Raw genomic sequence first — 26,675 nt, 5'->3', positions numbered from 1 at the left:
GCCTGCAGAGCTGGCAGCAGAGTCGGACAGTGAGGAGTCTGGGGAGGAACATGGGCTAGTCCTGGAATCTGGGGAAGACTCAGACAAGGGATGGCCCTTTCTCTGCATTGGAGGCAGAGAAAGGGCCATCTGGGAGGTAAGTGCTGCCTCCGGAGCCTCCAGAGTCGGACCTCAGCGAAGCAGAGGAACAGGCGGAGCCTGTTCCCAGTGCGCACATGCGCAGAGCTGCCGGAAGACAAGAACAGTTAAAACAAAAGGGACGACTCGGGAGTAGGGCTTGGAGATGATTGGCCCCTCCTATAAGACTTAAAAGATGAGCAAAGTACATGGGCCTTTGCAGGAAGCAACGTTGTTAATCTGTGCAGTTTAAAGTCTGAAGCTCTGTTTGTTTCTGGACTCCTTGTGGCTTTGCCAATTAGGTCTTTGGCAGTGTTTCAAGGGAGATAAAAGTGGGTGATTATCAGCCTTATCCCGAAGGACTCTACAACTATTTGGGACTTATCTGTCAATGAACAGAATTCACAGCTATTAAAATAAAACAGGTTTTTGGGACTATTCGTGTGTTTTACTGACTCAGGAGGCCTAGGTCAGAACAGTTACAAAACAGATTAAAATAACCTCTTGTGAGGAAGAATTAGGCCTTCTCTTCACCGACATGAAATGTTTCAGATGACTCTCAAAAGTATCCCACTCTATATTTAATCTAATTTATCTCTTTTTGATATTTTCTTCCACTTGGACACTAGCTTTCCACTCTCTATTTCATTATTCGGAGCTCTGCTGGATTGAAGAGGTCATTTAGGAGCTCTACTGTCAACTGCCAATGACTCCTCTATGTTCCACAATAAGATAATGTCCACGAATGGACACTGAAGTCTCCTAGGGACAAGAGGTGTCAGGAATTTATTTATTTATTTATTTATTTATTTATTTATTTATTTATTTATTTATTTATTATTTATATGTTGCTTATCTCGCCAAAGCAACTCTATGCAGCTTACAAACATTCAATTACAATTCTATTACTATAAAGATATCATCCCAGTTATCTTAAGAAAAAAACAATGTTGTGGAGTTATGTGGATGGAACAGGAACAGTAACAGTAACTATACTGTATACTGCCCTGATTATCCAAGTGCAGCAGCAAAGAATTCCAAAATTTGGAAACTGTTAGTTGGACTTGTCAATGACATAGGATTCTTATGGATTTAGTGTGGTACATCACCAGAATATTGTGGCCAATTAAACTAATTATTTTTCCATCTGAAAAACTTTAAGCTAAGGAAAGAGATGATGGTACTCTTAATATTATTGACTCTGACTCAACAGCTTCTCCAAGGTACAGGCTTTTTTCTGTAGCTGTAATCAGGATGAAGCTGGACCCCTTGCTCTACCATTAAGACACAGCCCTCATTAATTGCAGTGGCACATTTCTTTGGCCCCCAAAGATGGGAATCGCTGAACGATTTGGGCGCATTCTCTGATGTCTTCCCTGCCAATTCTGAACAAATCTTTCTTTTATTATAGCCTCAGTTCCACAAAACTAAAATATTTTTAAAATCATTTAGATATGATATAATAATTAAACATTAAAATAATAACATTTTAAAAATTTATCAGTTTTAAAATCACCTATAACCAAAGGATTAAGGGAACATACAGGCCCCACAGGAATGGACAAAAGAAAACACACAAGAAAAATAAGGCTGATGATTATTTCAGATGACAGGAAATTTTAGTTGATGAGCAGAAAAGTGTCATACTTTCCAACCTGCCAGGAAATTAAATTTCACACAAAGGACTACTATCAGAGTTTTGTGGCTCCTGTAAACCCACATAGATAGTGATAAAGGAAATAAAATATTTTCTAATTTTACAGGCAGGTTGCTTTATGTTTATCAAACATAAATAGCCATTCAATAGCCATTCAAACCATTTATTCAAACCTAAATAGCCATTTTAAGTCTTATAATCAGAAAATGTGCATATGATGCTGTGAAGGGTCAAGGTTAAATATTATTTTAAAGCAATGTGTATCTTTTGGAATGAATGTTATGAACAAGAGAAATTAAAAATTCTTAAAACCTATAGACTAGCTGCCTATAAATTCTGTGTAACAGAAATTGCTGTAAATTTTATATATAGAAGAATAACATTTTTGGTATCCAAGTAGAATATTTTTAAATTGTTTCTGAGTATTACAGAAGGCATGGCAATGAAAAGATGATATCACTATCAGGTATGAAATTCATACTCTTAGTTTTTCTTTTTGCTATTCCAGACTTTGGATTTTTTTTTTAAAAAAAAAAATTATGGTGACTATTTTACATGTTGGCACATACATGCATGGACAGAAATACCATGCAAAAATACTTTCTCATACGATTTAGAATATCTTAGTTTTTCAATATATTTAGCAGCGCAGAAAAGTGGGAAAAAATAATCCAGGGTAACAGAAAATAAACAAAGCTGAATTTTTTTTTACTTATTTCAACTTGAAGATTTTTTTTCTTATTGTTTTGTTCGTTGGCCAAGAATATATTTTAGAATATCCATTTCTTCAGACCACATTCTTTGTTTTTTTCTTGTTGTATGCTTAAAACAGTGTAATCAAGGCCAATGATCCAAGTTAATAACAGTCTCATAAGCAATAAGATATCATTGAACTGGCAGACAACATTGCCACATTCCTAAAGCGATCTGTAGTTGATCTTTCACACTCATAGTCATAGCAGACCAAAGTATGAACACTTATTTTGTGTTATAAGAATAAATAGTAAAGGAAAGTTAGCTTAATGTTCCTTATTTTAAGAGCAGCTTCTACCAGGCAATGCCAATTAAACTTGATGAGATTGATTTTCCCCCTCCAAAGCAGTTCTTTCAACCTCAGTCAGGAATGTATAAAATTAATTAGATGTCCTACATTAGATATACACCATTTCTTCATAGATTTTTTCAGCCAACATAATTGCTTTATTACTAGGACAAGTATACTCTTTCTAATAGATTTTGTATATTACTTAATATATTAGAGGCAGAAAAATATTCTAGCAAAACAAAAGTCCTTATTATAATTTAGAAATGGGACTGAATTAAACAAATTAATATCTAATAATATCCATGGATATTACATTGCTTTTTGATGCTTGTTTTTTAAATGCCTGATTTCACTTATAACTTCAGGGCTAATAAAAGGATTGTGACATTCCTTTTGTACCTCTATAAAAACTATGAAATGCTTTTCTGCTCAAAATACATTTCAGGAGTAGAAAATACATTTCAGGAGTAGTTACAAATAAAATATTTTTTATGGGAAAAATATAAACTATAAAATCATATAAAGCATTTGTGCAGTCTGTGGGAGAAACGCGCATGCGCTTGCAACCACCATCACCCCCGCTCCTGGCACATGATGGCCTGGTAGGACTGTTTTTCTTTCTTATCTGGTTCCAGATCCTCTCTATTTATCTGGGAAGGGCGAAAACAGCCTTTCTCACTCCCTCGGAGGCCTTCCAAAGGCCTGAAATGTTCCCTTTTCCCAACTCCTGGTGGGAGTTTGCTGTCCCCAGCCTCCAGAGCCTCTCTAGGAGTCTCTAGGAGCCTCTCTAGGAGTCTCTAAGAGCCTCTCTAGGAATTTCTGGAGGCTGGGGACAGCAAAAAATGTCACTTCCTGTCTCACCGAGAGTTGGGAAATGGGCCCTTTCAGCCTCCATAGGGCCTCCAAGGGAGTGGGAAAGGCTGTTTTCGCCCTTCCCAGATAAATAGAGAGGATCTGGGCCAGGTAAGAAAGAAAAACGGGCCTTCCCCACCCCCACCTCCCAGGCCCTCCAGAGGCAGGAAACAGCCTGTTTTCCTACTTCTGGTGGGTCCAGAAGGCCTGAAAATCAGCTGGCCAGCACGCGCCTGAGCCCCAGAGCTGAGCTGGCGTGCCCATTAATATGGCTCTGCGTGCCACCTGTGGCACATGTACCATAGGTTCGCCATCTTGGTTATATAATATATAGTTATATATTAATGTGCAAACGCAAAAAGTTGAGGCTGGAGTGTTTTTATCTTGTACTGTGCTAAAAAGAATTGGATATCAAAGCCTTTTTTTTTCTTTTTTGCCCCTCGTACTTCACACCTTTTCCTCACTCCTTTTCCTTCCCTTAATTTCCTATTTCTATTATATTTAATATAAATAAATAAATAAACATTGTTTAAAAAAGATATGTTGTTTAATAGCACTTTGCTCAATGACTGGCCCCAACTGTAGTCATTAAGCAAGCACTACTTCTACACTTAGCAAATTAGCAGACCTACAACCCAATATTTGAGCAGAAAAGTCCTTAAGTTCTAGTTCAGAATGCCCCCCTATTTGGATGCCCCCCAAATCACAAAGTCGAAATGAGTTTAACCTAGCAACATGGAAGTGAAAATAAATCAGAGCTTGCTTGTCTTTCTAATATTCCCTCCCCCTTTTGTTTTTGAAGAAAAACAAAGAAAAACAACAGAAAAGAGACAATCTGTTGAAGGAATTCAAAGAGTATGAATCCGAGTTACAGAACAAACCTCAAAATAAAAGGATCAAAGAAAAAATAAATTTGACAAAACACAAAATAAATTTGATCACACAAACAGAAATAGCCAGGAAAATTAAATTAGTGAAACAAAATCACTTCGAACATGCAAATAAGACAGGGCGATGGTTGATGTACAAATTGAAGAAGGAAAAAGAGAGGAGGAGAATACACCAACTACAGGATGACACAGGAGAAATATATTACAGGAACAAGGACAAAAAGAACATAGCAAGAACATTTTTCCAAAAACTATATGAACAGGAAGAGCCCTCAGAAGAGGACATTAGACAATATCTAAATGAAGCTGACATCAAAGAATTAGAAGAAACACACAGGGACTTACTGGACAGGCCAATCATGATGACAGAATTAACAGAGGCGAGGAAAAAACAGAAATTAAATAAAACCCCGGGATCGGATGGAATACCCACAGAGTTTTATAAAATTTGCCAACAATCAATAGATGAAATTTTACTTGGAGTATTTAATGACACAATTCTGGAAGCTACAATCCCCAATTCCTGGACAGAGGCCACTATCCCATTGATACCAAAAGAAGAGACTGACCATACACATATTAAAAATTACAGACCGATATCACTCTTAAATGTGGATTACAAATTATTTACATCGATTATTACAGAAAGAATTAAGAAAATAATTAATTAATACATTCATTCGAATCAAAACGGTTTTATCCCAAAGAGACAGATAAAAAACAATATGAGACTAATAATTGACGTATTAGAATATTATGAAATAAATGTAGACAAACAATTGGCCTTAATCTTTTTAGATGCACAGAAGGCCTTCGACAACTTAAACTGGAAATTTTTTACATTACAACTGGAAGCTATGAAATTCGGCAATAAATTTACAAACATGATAAAGAAAATCTATTCCTCTCAAACGGCAAAAATAACAAAAAATGGTAACTTGACAGAACAATTTCCAATATCAAAAGGGGTAAGACAGGGGTGCCTTCTGTCTCCTCTGTTATTCATATTAGCTTTGGAAACTCTCTTAAAGGAAATTAGAAGACATAAGGAAATAAAAGGTCTAAAAATTAAAAGGGAACAATACAAACTCCAAGCTTTTGCCGATGACATCATATTTATTATAGAACAACCAATAACCACCGGCACTAAATTATTAGATAAAATAGAAAAATATGGTAGAGTAGCCGGACGCAAAATCAATAAACAAAAAACAAAGATATTAACAAAAAATCTCACCAGTCAACAAGAAAAGGAATTAGAAGATGAATTAGGCATACAAACGACAAAGAAGGTAAAATATCTAGGAATACGGCTCACCAATAAAAGCTCATCAATTAGAGAAGATAATTATAATAAATTAATAAGACAAATTAAAAAAGACTTAGAAATTTGGAAAAAACTACAATTATCTCTTTTGGGAAAGATTGCTTCAATTAAAATGAATGTTCTACCTAGAATTCTATACTTATTCCAAGTGATCCCAATAAAACCGGGGAAGAATTTCTTTAAGGACTTCAATAAATTAATAGCAGACTACATCTGGCAAGGGAAGAAAGCAAGAATTAAAATAAAGCACCTACAGGATACAAGAGAAAGAGGAGGACTGGCACTACCGGACTGGGAAACATATTATAAAGCATCAGCACTAATCTGCATCAAGGAATGGATGGAACTCAAAAATAAAAGATTACTGAATTTGGAAGGATTTGATTTACAACGAGGATGGCACGCATTTCTATGGGATGGCACCGACAAACGACATGAATATTTCTAGAGGCATATTGTCAGACAGGCACTATATCAGACATGGCAGGGCATTAAAAAAATACACTACAATAAAATTCCGGAATGGTTATCAACCATGGAAGCTCAGATCTACCGAAATGCCATGGATATCACCAAAATAAAAACCTACAAAGATTTGCTAAATAACCAAGGGTAACTAAGAACGATACAAGAATTGAAGAAGATGGGTACAGACATTGACTGGTGGCCATACCTACAAATAAAATCAAAGTATAAAAAAGATTTGGCTCAATTTGGATTCCAAAAAGGCCAATACGAATTAGATAAAATTTTACAAGGATCACAGGACAAATTGATTTAAAAAGTTTATAATTATTTATGAGGATATAAATTAGAAGAAGAAGTGGTTAAAGAAAACATGATAATTTGGGCAAAGAATTTTGGCTACAATATTGAATTAGACAATTGGGAAAAATTATGGACAATAAATTATAAATTAACAATGTCTGTACCCTATAAAGAAAATCTGTACAAAATGTTTTATAGGTGGCACCTCCCACCAGCCAGACTGGCAAGAATGTTCCCCATACTCCTCCAACATGCAGGAAATGTAAACTTCACAAAGGAACCTATTATCACATGTGGTGGACCTGCCCAAAGGCAAAACAATACTGGCAAACGATCAGAAAACAAATAGAAGAAATTGCACAACAAAGAATAGAAATGAGGCCAGAAATCTTTCTACTAGGCATAATAAATGGACAATATTAATAGCAGACTACATCTGTGGATCTGGATGGGGAGGAACAGGCTCAGACTCAACCCCTCCAAGACTGAGTGGCTGTGGCTCCCGACGGCCCGATATAGCCGGCTAACACCATTGCTGGCTATTGGGAATGAGATCTTACCCCCCCTCAGAGAGGGCTCGCAACTTGGGTGTCCTCCTGGACTCACGGCTGTCTTTGGAAGATCATATGACGGCCGTGGCCAGGGGGGCTTTCTATCAGGTTCATCTGATCCCCCAGTTGCGTCTCTTTCTGGATCGGGACGCCCTGCACACAGTCACTCACGCCCTCATCACTTCCCAGTTGGACTCTTGTAATGCTCTCTACATTAACAATATGAAAAGGAAATAAAATATTTAATTATTCATATAACAACAACAACATGAATAATTTTTGCACAAAATTGGAAGAGTAGTGACATACCAACAGAAGATAGAGTAATTAGTAAAATCATGGAATGTGCAGAAATGGACAGACTCACAAAGGAATTACAAAACAGAGAGGAACATGACTACTATCTAGGGAAAAGTATGGGAAAAGTGGTACACATGGTTGGAAGATAGAAAAAGGAAAAAAGATTAGGAAGTAAGTGGGGTGACTTAATATAAAAATAGGAACATACACTACTAATGCAGGTTAACAGTGAATTACATAGATAGATACAAGAGAAAGACCAACAAGGAGGAGTCAAAAGCACAAATAAGAACAGACAGTACAGTTGCGACAAATTGGATAAGATGTATATTTGAATTCTTGTTTACATGTTTTGTATGTTTTGTTGTTATTTGTTTTGTTTTGTCTGTATTTTTAAATAAATAAAAATTTGAAAAAGAAAGAAAAGCCTTCCCACTCTATGTCCTTTTTAAAATTCCCTAACACTGTGGCTTAGCTAGAAAGCCATGTTATAAATTCAATGTATAGCTCTGTATTGATTTTTCATCATTCTTTGCTTCACATCAAACTTCTAATCCCTTCAAGTTCAATATTTTTTTACTCAGTATCTGCAGGCACTAATGAATCAATAACTTGGGTCTAAGTAACATCCATTATTTGACAACTGAGTTACTCATTTTTTCCATTCACTAATCAATCACCTGAACCTTTTTGCCTACCATTTTAGTAATTAAGATTGTACTTATTCATGATATAAGCTTTATCAGTTCAATACTGTTTTGAGGTGTTGTAATTTAGCAGGTTTTTTTTTGTCTCAGTTAAAGAATATGAGAAATAATTTCATTTAAAAGAGCTCAATCACATTAGCTTATATTCAGCTAGGTTAAATGCACGTTTCTTTTTATGCTTAATCAAATCAGATTTTTTTCTGTGTATGTAAACTTAATGTGCTCTTGGCACAGTTATAGTGGCATAAACCCATGTTTGATGATTCCTACAGAATAGAAATATTAATCTGTGGAAAAGTATTAGTCATAGGGTATCCTGCTTGGGCAGCGGTTGGACTAGATGACCTACAATAACTCTGTTATTTTATTATAAATATTTTGTCATTTTTATTGAAATTTTGTATATACTATTTAAATGGCACAACTTGGTTTTGGTGGTAAATTTAGTATTAAAAGATTGTATTTCCTTTCAAGTAATATTTATTTATTTATTTATTTATTTATTTATTTATTTATTTATTTATTTATTTATTTATTTATTTATTAAATGTATATGCCAACCATCTCATAATTGAAACAGCTCTGAGCAGTTACAATTAGAAATATTCTTCAACTTGCCCACATTCAGGAGGAAATTTTCTGTGCCTTTATTCTCATAGACCCGAAAGCACAGTGGATGGGGAGAGACTGAACTGTGGGAAAGGCTCCAGTCTCTCCATACTTTGAGTCCTCTGTATATTTAGGCAAAAGAGACTTTGCAACTTGCTCTCCAAATTGTTGTTACAGTTACAGTTGTTGGGCAATAGGACTGCAAGTATATTACTGGGGTTCTCACTGTCAAATGTAACAAAGGAAAAATGAAACTTGAACAGAATATTTCAGTGTCCAGTGCTCTTATTCACAATACACGGCCAACTGGCTACCAACTGTCTCTCACAGATTTTATTGTTCCTATTTCATCCCAGGTTACTTCTAAGTTTATAAAATAGAATGAACATGTTTTGTCTATTACATTTTGTGGATTCTAAGCATACCTCCATATGGTATTGGGAAGGATATAATTTTGGCTTCATATTTGAATACAGTATTAGTTGTAATTCAATGTGCATATATAACATATAAATATGTATTTGTTAAACTGTTTGTAGCTGGTTGCTATTGTAAGGAATCATGATTGCTTACAATCATAAAACAAATGAAAAAATAAAATACCATTTTCAAACATTTAAGTAATCATCCTCCCTTATCTACTTTATTTTTGTAATAATCATCTGATCATACCATATTACAGAGTCACTTGGCCACTCCATTCCTAAGTGATCATTGTCACAGTAAAGAAGATACCATAATAAGAAGTTGCATTGTACAGAGAATAATACCGTAATAGGACATGGCAACACCTAGGAATAAAATTCAATTAATGTAGCACACATTTAAAGGGATGCTGAACAAGCTAACCATTTTATTTTTCCTTTGTCCCTGCTCTGATAAATACCTTATAGAATTCCAGAAGAAAGTAATACTTGTTCTGAATAAAAATGCCTGTAATGATAACAATGAGCACTCAGACTGAATTTTTAAAATAAGTTTGATACTATAAAGAATTCAACACTGTATGTCAACAGTAGTAATTTATTTTCATCAAATTAACAACATCTAAGTAGGGGTGAAAAAAACTTACTCCAGACAATTACAAAGAGTAAAAGGCAGAACTGCTTGACAAATGAGGATTTCAAAATTATTCACTAGGCATTAAGTGTTAGCTGTTGACAGGATTGGCAGTGCTAATGCAGCCATTAAAGAAAGAACAAAGGACTGACTTACAAAGGTCATAATTAGCATATTATCAAAAGCTGTGTTTATAGCTAATCTTGTGACCACCATAGAACAGATTAATCCTCCTAAAAGCAAGCCAAACAAATTATGTCCAAAGGTCTGTCTTATGTCAAATAGATGTTTTAGTGTCCTCAAATGCAAAACAAAAATGTTGGCAAATATGTATCTTGATGCGGAACTTAAAAGTGGGAAACAGGATATGAAAGACAATCTAGCCCTTGAAAGAGAAAATTCAGGCAAGGGATAAACATCCAAGCTCTGTTCATTCTTGTTATTGTGGTCACACATTATAAGTAGAGGTGAGTATGCCAGAGACTCTTTTTTATCATGTTGATTCCACTTGAGATAGAATCAGTGGTGGGATTCTGCCGGTTCTAGGCAGTTCGGCCAAACCATTTGTTAAATTGCTGGCTCACCCCACCCCTTGTCCCGCCCCTCTGCACCACTGGGCAAGCCAGCAATTTAACAAACGGTTCGGTGTTTTTTTATAATTTTATTGGCCTCACAGCTGTCCCAAGATCCTGTCCACGTCCTCAGGAGCCACAGGATTGAACTCCTCCCAGATAACACTCTCAAGGCCTGCCTCAGTCATCTCGTCTGAACTAACCCAGTCAGCGGCCAAGTCTTCCCAAATCTGAGTTATTTTATCATACAGATACTGTACAAAATCCTCAGCTCGGCGGGACTTTCGGTGGCTCCGCGGACGACGAGGACGGTCTCCATAGACCGCCAGCCACCCGATCTGTAAAAACTGCCCTGACAGCGCTAAACAGCTGTCCGGCAGTTTGAAAAAACTCTCCTTCAGGCAAAGAAGGAGAGGAGAGTCGGAGGGGGTGGGTAGAGCTCCCCGAAAGTCACTGGATTAATTCCAGGGACTCGGAGGGTGAGAGCTCCCCAGTTCACCCTTCCCATTGCTCCGGATCGCTGGTGCCTCTGTTAATCAGAGCAAGATGTCTGCGTCCAATTCTGCCGGCAAACAGTGAGTTTTAATGATTTCTAACAAGGCAGACAGAGCGGAAGCAAGAGTGCAAGCTTTCTAAAAGAAACAGAACTTAACTCCGTGAATACATTGTTGCAAATGGAGCTCTCTTGAGCTGGAGGCTGGAGAGGAAGCCTTTGTTATGGGCGGAAGGGAAAGTGAAAGTTAAAGGGAAACTGCTTGTTAAGAGCCCTCTGCCTGAAGAGTAAACTGCTGGGGATTGAGTATAGCTTGAAGAGAGGATTGTTTATTTTGGAAAAACTTTGAAATATACTTTGTAAGACTGTTTATAAGATTCTGTGGCTGTAAAAGGAAAAAACTCTTTTTAAAATAAAATGGCTGCTAAACAACTAAAGCCACCAACTTCTAAAGGGGGAGGAGGTTCCCCTGTAGTGACTCAAAAACAACAACTTCCGGCTGATACACAGTCACAAGACCTTAAAGAATTTATAATGGGTGCCCTGAACAATCAGACAGAAATGATGAAAGAATTTTTAGAGGAGCTAAAGAAACTTACAAGTGTGGTGGAGGAAAAACATGATGAAATAAGAGATGACATTGTTTATGCAGTTTCAGGACTGGCTACTCATATGTTAAAGATTGAGGAGAGAGTACGGGAAATTGATGATGCTAACTTGGAGCTTGCAACTAAAGTAGGAGAGGTTATGATACAAACAGAGAAAGTGGATGACGAAATGGTTATGTTACAATACAGATCAATGGAATTTGCCCTGAGGCTGAGAGGTTTGAAAGAAAAGAGTGGTGAAAATTTAAAAGATGTTTGCTCCAATGCTTTAGCAGAGCTGATCTCAGAAAGGCCAGAAGATGTGGCAATTCAAATGGACAAAATTTACAGGGTCAATTCCTGGCTGGCAAAACAAAAGCAGCTACCAAGAGATGTGGTGATTTATTTTACAACAAAGAGAGTTAGAAATGACATTTTGCAAGCTTCTTACAGAAACAAGACTAAAGTGGAGGGACAAGAGCTGGTGGTCCTGAAAGAGCTTCCTCCTAAAATGTTAAGAGACAGAAAGCAGTTTGGTTTTTTGGTGAATGAACTAAGAAACCAGCAGCTCCAGTACAGATGGGATGTCCCATTTGGGATAATAGTGACATACGCTGGGCAAAGACATTGTTTAAACACAGTTGGAAAGGCAAAAGATTTTTATGCCAATGTTTTAAAGGCTGGAAGGCCACCCTCACCAGGGGGTGCTAGAAAGCAATTGGAAATTACACAACAAGAGAAAGATGGAGGGCAACCACAAACTTATGCTCAAGCACTAGCTGGAGGAGCCAATCTGGAAGAAGATCCACTATTGAGTGGGGGTCCACCACCAACCCTTGAGTCATTAACGATGATACAGCTGCCAAAAGATCAACGATTGACAAGAGCTACCTACAAACAACATCTGGCACAACAGCCTCAAGATTCAACCCAACAAGCCCAAAAAACACAAGCAGTGGGAGGAGCTAGGCCGAAGTCTAAAATGGCGGAGGAGGTTCAGCTGATGCTCTCAAAGCTTGGAGCGCCCAGAGATGGCAAATAAATTTTTATCTTGGAATGTTAATGGTTTAAATTCTCCACAAAAAAGAAAGAAAATATTTCACTATTTGAAGCAATTTCAGAACGATGTCATTTGTTTGCAAGAAACGCATATTAAATCCTCAGATCAAAAGTACTTGATAAATTCGAAATTAGGTACACATTTTGTGGCATCAGCACCAGAAAAGAAAAATGGCCTAGTTATATACGTTAAAAGAGGCTTAGTGGCCAATTTAATTGAGGCTGACACTCAAGGTAGATATATTGCAATCGAATTAACAACACAGAATGGGAAGCTGCTTGTAATTGGAGTATACGCACCTAATCAACAACAAGATAAATTTTACGAACTTTTACATACCAAAATATTACAATGGGATTATAGATCTTTACTTTTAATGGGTGATTGGAATGGGGTATTAAATACCCAGAAAGATAAAAAAAGTCTTTCCAAGATTTCCATGCTAAGTTGCCTAAATCTTTTTTTGATATCTTGGAGGATATGGAGCTCAGAGACATTTGGAGAGAAAGGAACGTATTGGAGAGTGATTTTACTTTTTTTTCAGATAGGCATCAATCTTTTTCTAGGATTGATTTTATATTAACTACAAATGATCTTTTTTCTAGGGTGAAGAGTACGAAGATATGTCCAAGAACTTTAACTGATCACAGCCCGGTTTGGGTGGAACTAGAGCAGGAAAGAGGGGAAAGGAGGTCTTGGAGGTTAAATGAGAATTTATTTAGATATGAAGATAACTTGTGTGAGCTTAAAAAACAAATGAAAGAATTTTTTATTAACAATATGAATAAAGGAACTTCGATGGAGATGGTATGGGATGCGTGTAAGGCATATATGAGAGGAACATTAATTTTTTTGAATAATAAATATAGATTAAAACAACAAAACAGACGGAAAGAGATAGAGGAGGAAATTAAAAAGAAAGAACAATTGCTTATAATTAACCCGGGAGATAAAAAGGCAAAAGATATGATTAATATTTTAAGAGAGCAATTTAATATGTTAATGGCTGGGCAAGTAGCAACCAGCATACAATATGCCAGACATAATACATTTTGTAATGCTAATAAACCTGGGAGATGGTTGGCTTACACGATGAGGAAAAAACAGAAATCACGTGTTATAGACAAGATAGAATTTAGAGGTAAAGAGATTTATCAACAGAATTTAATAAAAAAGGCTTTTTTGGAGTTCTATACAAAGTTATATGCTAAAGATGCAATTCAAGATGTTGATATTGATAGATATTTAAAGATGCAGATTCCTGAATTAACGCTGGAACAGAGAGAGAGATTGAATCAGCCAATAACTTCCGAGGAAATTGTTGGGGCAATTAAACAATTAAAAATAGGTAAGGCTCCGGGAACAGATGGACTAACAGCTGTTTATTATAAACATTTACAATCTGAAATGTTAGAACCACTCAAAATTTTATTTAATAAAATACAAGTAGGAGGAGGAGTACCACCTTCTTGGAAAACAGCCTTTGTCTCACTAATTCCAAAGGAGGACCAAAATTCCATTAAACCTGAGAATTTCAGGCCAATTTCACTTCTGAATACTGATTATAAGATTTTTGCTAAAATATTAGCTAATAGATTAATGCCAGTTATGCAACAAATAATTCACAATGATCAATCAGGGTTTATAAAAGGGAGACAAATGAGATATAATGTTAGGCAAATTGTAAACTTACTGGAATATTTGGAAAAAAATAATCAAGTCCCTGCAGCGTTTATATTTTTGGATGCAGAGAAGGCATTTGATCGTTTGAACTGGCAATTTTTGTTCAAAATAATAGAGAAAATGCACTTTGGGGAATATTTTACACAATCAATTAGAGCGATATACCAGCAGCAAACAGCACAAATTATAGTTAATGGAGGTTTAACAGAGGCTTTTAAAATTGAGAAAGGAACAAGGCAGGGGTGTCCTCTGTCCCCACTATTATTTATTTTGACTTTGGAGGTATTATTGAACAAGATACATGATTCAGAAAAATTGAAAGGTATAGTAATTAGACAACAAGATTATAGATTAAGAGCATTTGCAGATGATTTGGTTATTACTTTATCCCAACCTATAGAGTCGGCTCCATATATATTGGATATAATTGATCAATACGGGAAAGTATCAGGATTTAAAGTTAATTCACATAAGACAAAGATGATAGTTAAAAATATGACCATACTTGAAAGAGATAAACTAGCAAGATTAACAGATTTTGAAATAGTTAAAAAGGTTAAATATCTAGGGGTATACATAGCAGCTTCAAATACAAAATTATACAAAAACAATTATGAGGTACTTTGGCAGAAGGTACAGAAGGATATAGAAAATTGGAAAAAATTACAGTTGTCTTTATTGGGAAGAATTGCAGCAATTAAAATGAATGTTTTACCTAGATTTTTATTTTTGTTCCAAATGATACCTGTGCTTAAGAAAGATGAAAATCTGAGAGAATGGCAGAAAGGTGTTAATACTTTTATTTGGGCTGGGAAAAAACCCAGAATAAAAATGAAAATTATACAAGATACACGTGAAAGAGGGGGTCTTAAAATGCCTAATTTAAGATTATATTATGAAGCAGCGGTTTTATCACAAATTAGTGATTGGTTTAATTTAACTGAGGGGAGAATTTTGAATTTAGAAGGTTATGATTTGTTATATGGATGGCATGCCTATTTGTTATATGACAAAAAAGTGGATAAAGTATTTAAGGTTCATATATTAAGAAATGCTTTGTTAAGGGTTTGGAAAAAATATCAATATAAGTTAAATTATAAGATACCTTTATGGGCAAATCCTAGACATGCAATAGAAAATATAAGTATAGAACAAAAACAGGAGGTGATTACCTATAAAGAGCTTCTTATCATGGAAAGGGGGGTAATGTATTTGAAATCTTTAGATATACTGAGAGAAGAAGGTATAATTTATACATGGTTTCAGTACGGTCAACTTCAAGCTAGATGGAAGGAAGATCAAAAAACTGGCTTTGTGCAAAATGAGGAGAATTTGGTAAAACAAATTAGAGATCAAAAACAAATGCATATTAAAAGGTTGTATAATGTTTTATTGGAAATAGATTCTGAGATGGAATTGGTTAAAGACTGTATGATTAAATGGGCACAAAATTTTCAAGAGCCAGTAATGATGGAGACTTGGGAAAAGATTTGGATTAGAAATGTGAAATTTACACAAGCACAAAATTTAAGAGAAAATTTTTATAAAATGTTTTATAGATGGCATTTAGATCCTAAAAAATTATCATGTATGTATTCTAATGTGCAAGCTAAATGTTGGAGATGTGACTGTGATGATGCAACTTATTATCATATATGGTGGACTTGTAGAAAAATCAAAGCATTTTGGATAAAGATTTGGTGGGTGATGCAGAATATTCTTAAAAAGAGACTGAAATTTACTCCACAGTTGTTCTTACTGGGTATAACTACGGACTGTACAGTTGCAGAGACTAAATTGATTTTGAACTTGATAACAGCAGCAAGATTGTTGGTAGCACAACACTGGAAGAAGGATTTTTTGCCTACTATTGATGACTGGATATTGAAAGTAACTAATTTAGCTGAAATGGCTAAAATTTCAGCATATCTGAAGGATCACACACAAGAAAGGTACATACAGGACTGGAGAAGATGGATTGATTATATACAAAATAAGTATCAGACCAAAAAATATCAAATAGCTTATGAATGATTTCTTTTATTTGTATAAGTGTTATATAAGTGATATTAGAAGTATTATGTTTAAGAAATAGGATTTTATATATGGGGGGTTAAGAAATTTTTTTTTAGGGGTGTTAGTTTAATGATTGGTTATGCAATTTAGTTTATTGTTAAAGGTCAATAGAAATACCTTGTGTTCTGCTCTGGGAAGTTGGGGAGGGGGAGGGGGGGTTGGGAGGGGGGGTTGTGGGGAAATTGTGTTTGTTTTAAAACTTTTTCAATAAAAAAAAAAAATCCTCAGCTCGGCCCTGCAAGGGGTCATCCCACGCTCCCAGATGGAGAAGGGAGCGGGTCACCCTAAACAGGGTGGCTGGGCAGTTATCTGATGACATGATAAGAGCGGCAAAATAGCTAGATTTCGCCACTTTTATCGCCACTAGGTAGGTCTTAATATGAGACCTTACCAGTGTCAAGTCAGATTCGGATCAGCTGGCCCTCCAACCGCTCTCTAGGCGTCTTTTCTGGCGCTTCATCTTCCTCAGCTCCTCGGAGAACCAAGGAGCTAAGTGAGTTCGGTGCCAGGTCAGAGGCCGCACGACATGGTCCAAAGCCCTGGCGGCCGCACTATTCCAGGCAGCCACCAGGTCTTCAGCCGGGTTGTGAGCCAGAGTCTTAGGAAATGGCCCAAGCTCCATCTGGAACCTATCAGAATCCATCAGGTGCCTGGGGCGGAACCACCTGGTCAGCTCCGCCTCCCTGCGACGGGGTGCGGTGGTCAGAAAGTCAAGTCGAAGGAGCGAGTGGTCAGGCCATGACAAGGGTTCAATGCCTATATCCCCTGTATCAAGGCCACTCAACCACTGACCAGAGATAAAAACTAAGTCCAGAGTGTGTCCACCTATGTGAGTAGGGCCATGAATTACTTGGGTCAGGTCCATGGCCGTCATGGAAGCCATGAACTCCCGAGCTACCTCAGACGTTTCACCGATAAATGGCAGGTTGAAATCCCCCATGACCACAAGTCTAGGGGTATCAGCCACCACCTTGGCTATGACGTTGAGGAGTTCGGGCAGGGTCGTTGCCACATGGCAGGGAGCCAGGTACATGATCAACAAACCCATCTGCACCCCACGACCCCACTTCACAAAAAGGGACTCACATCCGGCTATCTGAGGTACAGTGGTCTCCCTCGGATCAAGATCTTCTCTTAGAATGACCGTTACCGCCCCTGCCCCTGCCCTGAGCTCTCAGCTGATGAAATGCATGGAAGCCTGGTGGGCACATATCCACGAGGGGAACCCCCCCTCATGGCCCAACCAGGTCTCCGTAATGCCTGCCAGGTCCGCTCCCCCCTCCTGAATAAGGTCACAAATGAGGAGGGCCTTATTTACTACGGACCTGGCATTACACAACAACAGCTGGAGACTCGGGCCCTGTGACTCTGAACAGCCTGGGGAATGGGAAGAGCTAAGGGGACCGGGGCATGCAATCGCTCGAAGATAGCGAATGTGTGCCCCCACCACATGATATGGCCCCCTGCTCCCGCCATACCTGCCCCTCCCACTCAGTGTATTAATAGAGAAGCCCTCAGCGGAGGGCATTCTAACAGCCCTCTTTCCCCCAGACTCCATACCCCCCGTGGCACCATTAACTGCTGGGCCAGTCCCCATCCCCTGTGGGTTTTCCCCAAAACACACATAACCTTCCCACCCTCCAAAACCCCTTAAAAGTCTATTTAAAAATGTCCTTAAAAAACCCCTCAAACCCCTTTTTGTGACATGCCACCTCTCGGGGTCCCAAAACCCGTCATTAACCATACACCATCTGTAGCATTATCATAGAAAAACACTGCAACAATTCATCTGGAGTGAGATAAACATATCATCCAAGGCTTGGAAATATTAATGAAGACAATACTTGCATCTGATAAATGCTTAGTTGCTATGGACAATAAAACCATATGCAAAGCATGTAAGATCAACCTTAATAATTAATGCAACACATTTGTAACAGAAAGTAACAAATTTGAGTCGTTCTGAATCCGACCGAACACTGGTAAGATCTCATATTAAGAATTACCTAGTGGCGATAAGAGTAGAGAAGAGTAACTACTTTTCTACTCTTATTGCGTCATCAGATAATCGCCCAGCCGCCCTGTTTAGGGTGACCCGCTCTCTGCTCCATCAAGAGACGCGGGAAGACCCCTTGGAGGGTAGAGCTGAGGATTTTGTACAATATCTGTATGACAAAATTGCTCAGATTCGTGAACAGCTAGACTCTGACTGGATTGATCCAGAGGAGATGACAGGGGCAGGTCCTGAGAATATTATTTGGGAAGAGTTTGATCCTGTGACTCCCGAAAGCGTGGACAGGATACTGAACAGACTAAAGGCGACCACATGTTTATTGGACCCGTGTCCATCCTGGTTGGTACTGGCCTCCCGGGAGGTGACACGAGGCTGGCTCCAGGAGATTATAAATGCTTCTTTGAGTAAGGGTGTCTTTCCCACCGTCTTGAAAGAGGCGGTGGTGAGGCCCCTCCTCAAGAAGCCCTCCCTGGATCCAGCTGTATTAGCAAATTATCGTCCTGTCTCCAACCTTCGCTTTGTTGCAAAGGTTGTTGAGAGTGTGGTTGCACGACAACTGCCTCAGTACCTGGATGAATCGAATTATCTAGATCCGTTCCAGTCGGGATTCAGGCCCGGGTACAGCACAGAGACAGCATTGGTCGCATTGGTTGATGATCTCTGGAGGGCTCGAGACAGGGGTTGCTCCTCAGTCCTTGTCCTATTAGACCTCTCAGCGGCTTTTGATACCATCGATCATGATATCATGCTGCACCGGTTGGAAGGGTTGGGGGTGGGGGGCACTGTTCTTCAGTGGTTCTCCTCCTTTCTCTCTGACCGGTCGCAGTCTGTGTTGACAGGGGGGCAGAGGTCGACCCCGAGGCCCCTTATATGTGGGGTGCCACAAGGATCGGTCCTCTCGCCCCTTCTATTCAACATTTATGTGAAGCCGCTGGGTGAGATCATCCGTGGTTTTGGGGTGAAGTACCATCAGTACGCTGATGACACCCAGCTGTACATCTCCACCCCAGACCACCCCAATGATGCCCTCGAGGTGATGTCCCGGTGCCTGGAGGCCGTACGGATCTGGATGGGGAGGAACAAACTCAGACTCAACCCATCCAAGACCGAGTGGCTGTGGCTTCCATCGTCCCGATATAGTCAGTTGGCGCCATCTCTGACTATTGGGGGCGAGTCGTTGGCCCCCACAGATGGGGTTCGCAATTTGGGCATCCTCCTGGACTCACGGCTGTCTTTTGAAGAGCATATGACGGCCGTAGCCAGGAGGACTTTTTATCAGGTTCACCTGATTCGCCAGTTGCATCCCTTTCTGGATCGGGACCCGTTACGCACGGTCACTCACGCCCTTGTCACCTCACACCTGGATTATTGTAATGCTCTCTACATGGGGCTCCCCTTGAGAAGCACCCGAAGGCTACAACTGGTCCAGAATGCGGCCGCGCGGGTGGTAATGGGAGCAATGTGGCGCTCTCATGTAACCCCCCTCCTGCGCGAGCTGCACTGGCTCCCAGTGGTCTTCCGGGTGCGCTTCAAGGTTTTGGTTACTATCTTTAGAGCGCTCCATAGCTCAGGACCAGGGTACTTACGAGACCGCCTCCTACCACCAACAGCCTCTCACCGACCAGTTCGCTCCCATAGAGAGGGACTCCTCAGGGTGCCGTCGGCCAAACAATGTCGACTGACGGCCCCCAGGGGGAGAGCATTTTCTGTGGGGGCACCTACCATCTGGAACGGGCTTCCCCCAGAGTTACGAAACATCCAAGACTTACGCATATTCCGCCGAGCCCTGAAAACATTTCTATTCCAACAAGCTGGTCTGGCCTAACTCTCCCTTTTTAATTGGCTTTTAAACTGTCTTTTAAATTGGCTTTTAAACCTCTTTAGATAAATTTGGATGTTTTTTAATCTTTGAGCCTAAATTACTTAATCTGTTTCTTAATAGTTTTTAACTTCTATATGTATTTGTATTTATTATGGCTGTTCACCGCCCTGAGTCCTTCGGGAGTAGGGCGGTATACAAATATGAAAAATAAATAAATAAATAAATAAATAAATAAATCACAAACAAATGTTGCCCTGAGCCAACAGTTAGCAACTGATATGAAAATGAATTTTCACATGTCTGCAAATCCTTCTAAGAAATCAGTGAAATTATATCTATTCAAACTAAGGGTAGAGATGGGAAATCTATTTTTTTTAAAAAAGAGGGTTGGTTGCAGAGTTCCCAAAACAGGGATTTCTAACCATAGGATTTCTAACTATTGTTAGAAATTGCAAGTTTTAAAACTCATTCAGGAGAATTGGAGAATCCAAATAATATTGGAGCTGATATTGCAGTTATTTATTTGATATTTATTTTTTAAATTTATATCCTGTTCATCTCACTATCCAAAGTGAAGGTGGTGGGCATATTACAGAGATATAAAAAGCATAAATAAAAAAATCATTACAAGCATTAAAATTAACAATTAAGTAAAGGTTAAAAGCAAAAGTTATACAAAAAAGAAAAAATATTTTAAAATGGTACCCTGCCTCCAGGAAACCAAATTGCCAAGCTCAGAGCTCAAACCAACAGCCTAGAATAGCTTATGATATGACAAAGCATTTCTATATTGAGACTAAGGAAAACTAGTGGACATATCCATGAAGTCACAGAGTTAAATCTGATTCAGAAGCTTTACCTTTTACGTCAATCTACTTCAAGAAAAGGTACGCTAGAATGCAAGTAGCATCAATGCATTTCACAGACTTACTGGTACTCTGAAATTTAGAGATTATACTTAGTATCATATGCTAAACCCTAGTAAAAAAATAGGGAATATTTAATTGAATTTTAAATTTGTTTCACTACACCTTATACTTTAATTTCAAGTGTATTTTATGTATGTAATTTTATGTATTTGCAATATATATGTTGCTTTTCTTCTAAGTGGATAACCATATAAATGGTTATATATACAAACTGAATCATTATCACAGCCTCATAAGGAATTTTGGGCATGACTAGTCTTGTGAAAACAAGGTATAAACGCTCAAATTTGAATCTGAGCCTCTTACAGACCTAGTTGAATGCTTTAAATATTACATTACTTTAGTTCCCTAATAGAGTAGAAGAATGAGTACAATGAATATACATAGAATTGTATTGTTAAGTACAAAATTTAATTCCAAGAAACAATAGATAGAAATGCATCTGACTGTTGGATTGATCTCAAAGAATTTGAGGCCACTCATGTTTTTAAACAATTTTTCTTTCTAGTCCTAAAAATTGAATTTATAACATTGTCATTCTAACGCACTACCACATTATTAGAGCACAACTATTAATCTGTATCATGCAATAAAACATAAAAGTTGTAAATCTAATAAAGCATTTTTATTTAAAGCTCAATGTTAAAAGGTTTTCATCCAGATGAATACTACTATTGCTGCTGCATATACACATGCATGCACCTACTCACACTTATCTAGAAAACTACAAATTCATTCAGCTAATTAACTATTCTGTCTTAGAGGAAAGGACACACAAAAGTTCTAAGCCTTCTTTGTTATTACTACATAATGTGCCATGCTCTGGAAAAAAAAAAGAACTAAGCAGAATATTTTTTTTCTAATAATACCAAATTGAACACAAAGTTCCTACAGAAAAAAATGATATTCCACAAAGGAGAGTTATAATTTATAAGAAAGTTATAATCAATAATTGTGAAGTGAATCTTGTTTGCCTTTTGCCTTACCTCTATCACTGAAGTCATCCACAAGAATAATTTCTGCTATCAAGCTATTTGGTGTCCTGTTGATAATGCTGTGTATAGTCCGCAAAAGTGAAGTCCAACCTTCATTATGAAATGGTATAATTATACTAGTGTTTGGAAGCTTCTCCAAGTATACCTTGTCTTTACAGCTGAGGATGAAAAAAAAGAGGTACCTTGTAAGAATATAAAAAAGGAGAACCGCATTTTCTCATTTATTACTTTTTCCCAGTAAATATAAATATGATATACAAACAGATAATGATTTTTGTAATAAAAATCCTCTACCACATTATCAGTATTGGACATTCAAAATCAATCTATTCTGAAGAACCAGATTTTTGTTGTTCTTGCTAAGACTGATTTATACTGTTTGAAATGAAAATTCCTTATTTCGGTGAAATATTTCATTTTAGGTAACATATAATATAAAATATAAATATGTAATATAAAAAATAACCACAAGACAAACTTTTATTTCAGAATTCTCCAAGGTTACTTTATACAGTATGGTAGACTTCACATAATAAGTTAATGAATAAAAATGCATTCACAATTTGTTTGCAACCTAGCAGATGCAAATATCTATTGTTCAGTTTTCTGAAAACTCTAATATTATTTTATTTATTTGTATCCTGCCTTTATTATTTTACAAATAACTCAAGCACACACAGACACACACACGCACACACACACACACACATATTAAAAAGAGATATCTGACAGGAAATTGTTGCCCCAACATCTTTGGAAGGTATGAAATGGATAAGCTATATAAAAGTAGTTTAACTGAAATGAGAATTATATAAGTGATTGTCAGACAATAATATACAGTATGTTATTTTATTCAATGTGAGCTTTCTATTTTATTTACAATTTAATTTAATTTATTTTCCCGCACCGCTCAATTAACTGGCGCTGAGCCCCGCAGTCAGCTGTCCCCACTACACAAGTTTTGCTGGGGTGCAGGTTTGAGCACAAAGCAGCTGCTACTCACACTGGACACCAAGTGCAATGTTGATGGCCAGAAGGAAGAGACAAACAGCCAGGACTCCCAGCATCGGACGATTTGTCACTGAAAGAAAAATCAAATCATTTTTGGTGCAATATGCCCTTCATGTCCACAAAATTGTTTCTACCATGTGTGGAATAGAGGAAGGTTTGCCTGGTGTCTTAACTTTCCACTTTTATTTTTGCTAGTATAAAAAGAATTGCTAGATTATCCCCCACTGAGTAAAGCTGGTGTTAGATAGGGTGATTGAAGAGACGGGAAGCCAGGCTCAAACAACAACTCTTTATTCAACTCTGTACAATCCAGCAATTGTCTGCCTGACAGCTTGCCCTTATATAGGGAGCTGTCAGGAGGCTCAACCAATCAGGTTTGAGTATTTTTCCCATTTGTTCAGCGGACCTGAGTGAAGCCTATTGCTTCACTGTTAGTGTCTAACAGCTGGAATAATGTGCAGATAATGGGGCATGATGGAAAAATAATAAAATAAATCTGCAAATTCTTTTCCAATCCCTCCTCCACCTTTTTCTTTATCTCTCCTTTCCCTCCTTTCCTGTTTCAAACACTTTTCCTATTTTCTTCTCTGCTGTCTCTGCCCCACCACTTGCAAACATAAACTGGACCAAGCCCAGAATGCACAGCCCAAACATCGCTGTATTTCCACTGCCAGAATAGCCTTATCATCCTGTCCCAAGGAGAACAATGCAAAGCACTCACCTGAAAAAAGTTCACCTAGGAAGCAGGAGGTGAGAAACTGCAGATATTCCATCCCCATCAAGTGTATAATTTCTCAACATCCCATCCTCTATGAAATTCTTAGCAATTTGCTTTACAAAAATATTTTCCTTTGTTTGAACATCTTATCTCACTTGCTCAAAATGTCTCTAGGAATTAGCCACTTCAGATTTCCACTTTTGAACCCCAAAATGTATAAAGATCCTTGCCTTTCCACTCTTTTTTTCTTGACAAGCAGGCAAGAAAAAGCAGGGAAAAGGTAAGAGGGGAAGAGAAAGATAGAGGGGGGGAGAGGGATCCCACACAAGAAGAGAAAGAAGCAAACACCCCATCCTCAAAAAAAGGAGCATCATGCTGCGGAGAAAGGGCCACTCAGTTGTGGGATACCCACAGCAACTTTTCTTATTGCAGCAAAAATAAAAGTGGAAAGTGGGACACCAGGTTATCGCTCCTTTTTTTCTACACGTGGAAAAAACAATTTTGTTGCCAGAAAGGCCATATTGCACCAAGAATAATTTATATTATTCTTTCAAAGGCAAGCCACCCAATCCTGGGAATGAAGAAACAGGAGATAAAAGCATTAAAAATTTCGGCTGTAGAGCCCTAAAGAATTAGCTAGAATAAAACATCAATAGGACAGAGATGAAAAAATGAGAATTATTCTATTTCTATAAATAGAAAGGCACAAAGATAAGAAAATAAAATAGGATATAGAATGATAGGATAAGATAGAAATTAGAAATAAAAAACTGAAAAATAAGAAACAGGTTGTACATTAATGTTCAGTCAGAATCTAAGAGATAAGATCAGAGCACACACATAGAGCATAAGAATGCAGAAATAAAGAAAAGGTAAATCAAAAAGCAATTGGACAATAAAGATTTGTTTTGGTATGATTTATTGTTGGTTTTGCTAACAGAAGTTAATTTATGTCTTTGCTCCTAATCCCATAATATGGTGGCAAAATATTCCACTTAAGAAGAATGTTGAAGAAATAGTACATTTATGAATATATAAGTAGTCCTTGATTTATGACAATTGGAACCAGAATTTTCATTACTAAGCAAGGTGACTGTTAAGTGGATCATGCCCAATTTTACAACCTTTTTGCCACACTTGTTAGGCAAATCACTGTAGCTAAACGAATCACATAGTCATTAAATGAATCTGGCTTCCCCCTTTGACTCAACTGGGAAGCTCGCAAATGACAATCATATGGTTCCAGGCTGCTTCAGCCATCGCAAATACATGCTGGTTGCCAAATGCCCAAGTTTTGCTGCTTAGTCACTGTTTTCAGTGAATTTATTTATTTTTAAATAATTTATTTTATTTTATTTTTTATTTTTTTATTTTTATTAAATTTGTATACCGCCCTTCTCCTGCTGGACTCAGGGCGGTGCACAGTCAAAAATAAAAAACATTCCAATACAAAATTTAAATTTTTTTTAAAAGAATTACACAACTTTGTCCCAAAATTTAAAACATCCCAACTAAAACCCATAGACAATTAAAAATCTAACATCTCAAAAAAAAAAGGGGGGGGGGATTTACGCCAGCCCTACTTGGTGGAAAAGAAAAGTTTTTAGGGCATGGCGAAAAGTCCGGAGATCTGGTATGATGCGTATCTCTGGGGGCAAATCGTTCCAGAGGGCAGGTGCGGCCACAGAGAACTGCCTGGCTGACGGCACCCTGAGGAGTCCCTCTCTGTGGGAGTGTACTGGCCGGTGGGAGGCTATCGGCGGCAGAAGGCGGTCCCACAAATACCCAGGTCCTATGCCATGGAGCGCTTTAAAGGTGGTAACCAACACCTTGAAGCGCACCCGGAAGACCACCGGAAACCAATGCAGCTCACATAGGAGAGGCGTCTCATGGGAGCGCCCCCTCGCTCCCATAATCCCCTGCGCGGCCACATTCTGCACCAGTTGGAGCCCCATGTAGAGAGCATTGCAGTAGTCCAGGTGGGAAGTGACGAGTGCCTGAGTAACTGTGTGTAAGAAGTCCCAATCCAGAAAGGGACGCAACTGGCGAATCAGGCGAACCTGATGAAAAGTCCCCCTGGCCACGGCCTTCATATGCTCTTCTAAAGACAGCCGTGCATCCAGGAGGACGCCCAAATTGCGAGCCCTCTCCGTGGGGGCCAATAACTTGCCCCCAATAGCCAGTGATGGCACCAGCTGGCTATATCGGGACGCTGGAAGCCACAGCCACTCAGTCTTGGAAGGTTTAAGTCAAAGCCTATTACTCCCCATCCAGATCTGCACGGCCTCCAGGCACCGGGACATTACTTCAAGGGCATCGTTGAGATGTCCTGGGGTGGAGATGTACAGCTGAGTATCGTCAGCGTACTGATGGAACTCCACCCCAAAGCCACGGATAATCTCGCCCAGTGGCTTCACATAAATATTGAACAGAAGGGGCGAGAGGACCGACCCATGCGGCACCCCACAAACAAGGCGCCTCAGGGTTGACCTCTGCCCCCCTGCCAACACCGACTGCATCCGGTCGGAGAGATAGGAGAACCACCGCAGAACGGTGCCCCCCACTCCCAACCCCTCCAACCGGCACAGCATGATACCATGGTCGATGGTATCAAAAGCCGCTGAGAGATCTAACAGGACCAGGATAGAGGAACAACCCCTATCCTGAGCCCTCCAGAGATCATCCACCAACGCGACCAATGCCGTTTCCGTGCTGTGCCCAGGCCTGAAGCCGGACTGGAGCGGATCCAGATAGACAGCTTCATCCAGGTACCTGGGAAGCTGTTGCGCCACCACACTCTCAACAATTCACAATTTATAATTGTGAATGGTTG

At 38.5% G+C, this 26,675-nt stretch overlaps 1 protein-coding gene across 1 annotated transcript in view; it reads right to left on the bottom strand.

Annotated features, from left to right (window-relative positions):
* Window positions 1-26,675, bottom strand: part of GALNTL6 (polypeptide N-acetylgalactosaminyltransferase like 6) — a 971,551-nt gene that overhangs the window by 450,897 nt on the left and 493,979 nt on the right. The window contains exon 4 of the mRNA XM_070948436.1: window positions 22,105-22,271. Within this exon, the coding sequence (XP_070804537.1) occupies window positions 22,105-22,271 (167 nt within the window). The remainder of the gene's footprint in view (window positions 1-22,104; window positions 22,272-26,675) is intronic.

The sequence above is a fragment of the Pituophis catenifer genome, unplaced genomic scaffold, assembly GCF_029215685.1.
Source record: "Pituophis catenifer annectens isolate HBS135680 unplaced genomic scaffold, rPitCat1.0.hap2 SCAF_8, whole genome shotgun sequence".
Taxonomy (NCBI): domain Eukaryota; kingdom Metazoa; phylum Chordata; class Lepidosauria; order Squamata; family Colubridae; genus Pituophis; species Pituophis catenifer.
This window is presented reverse-complemented; position numbering and strand designations above follow the sequence as displayed.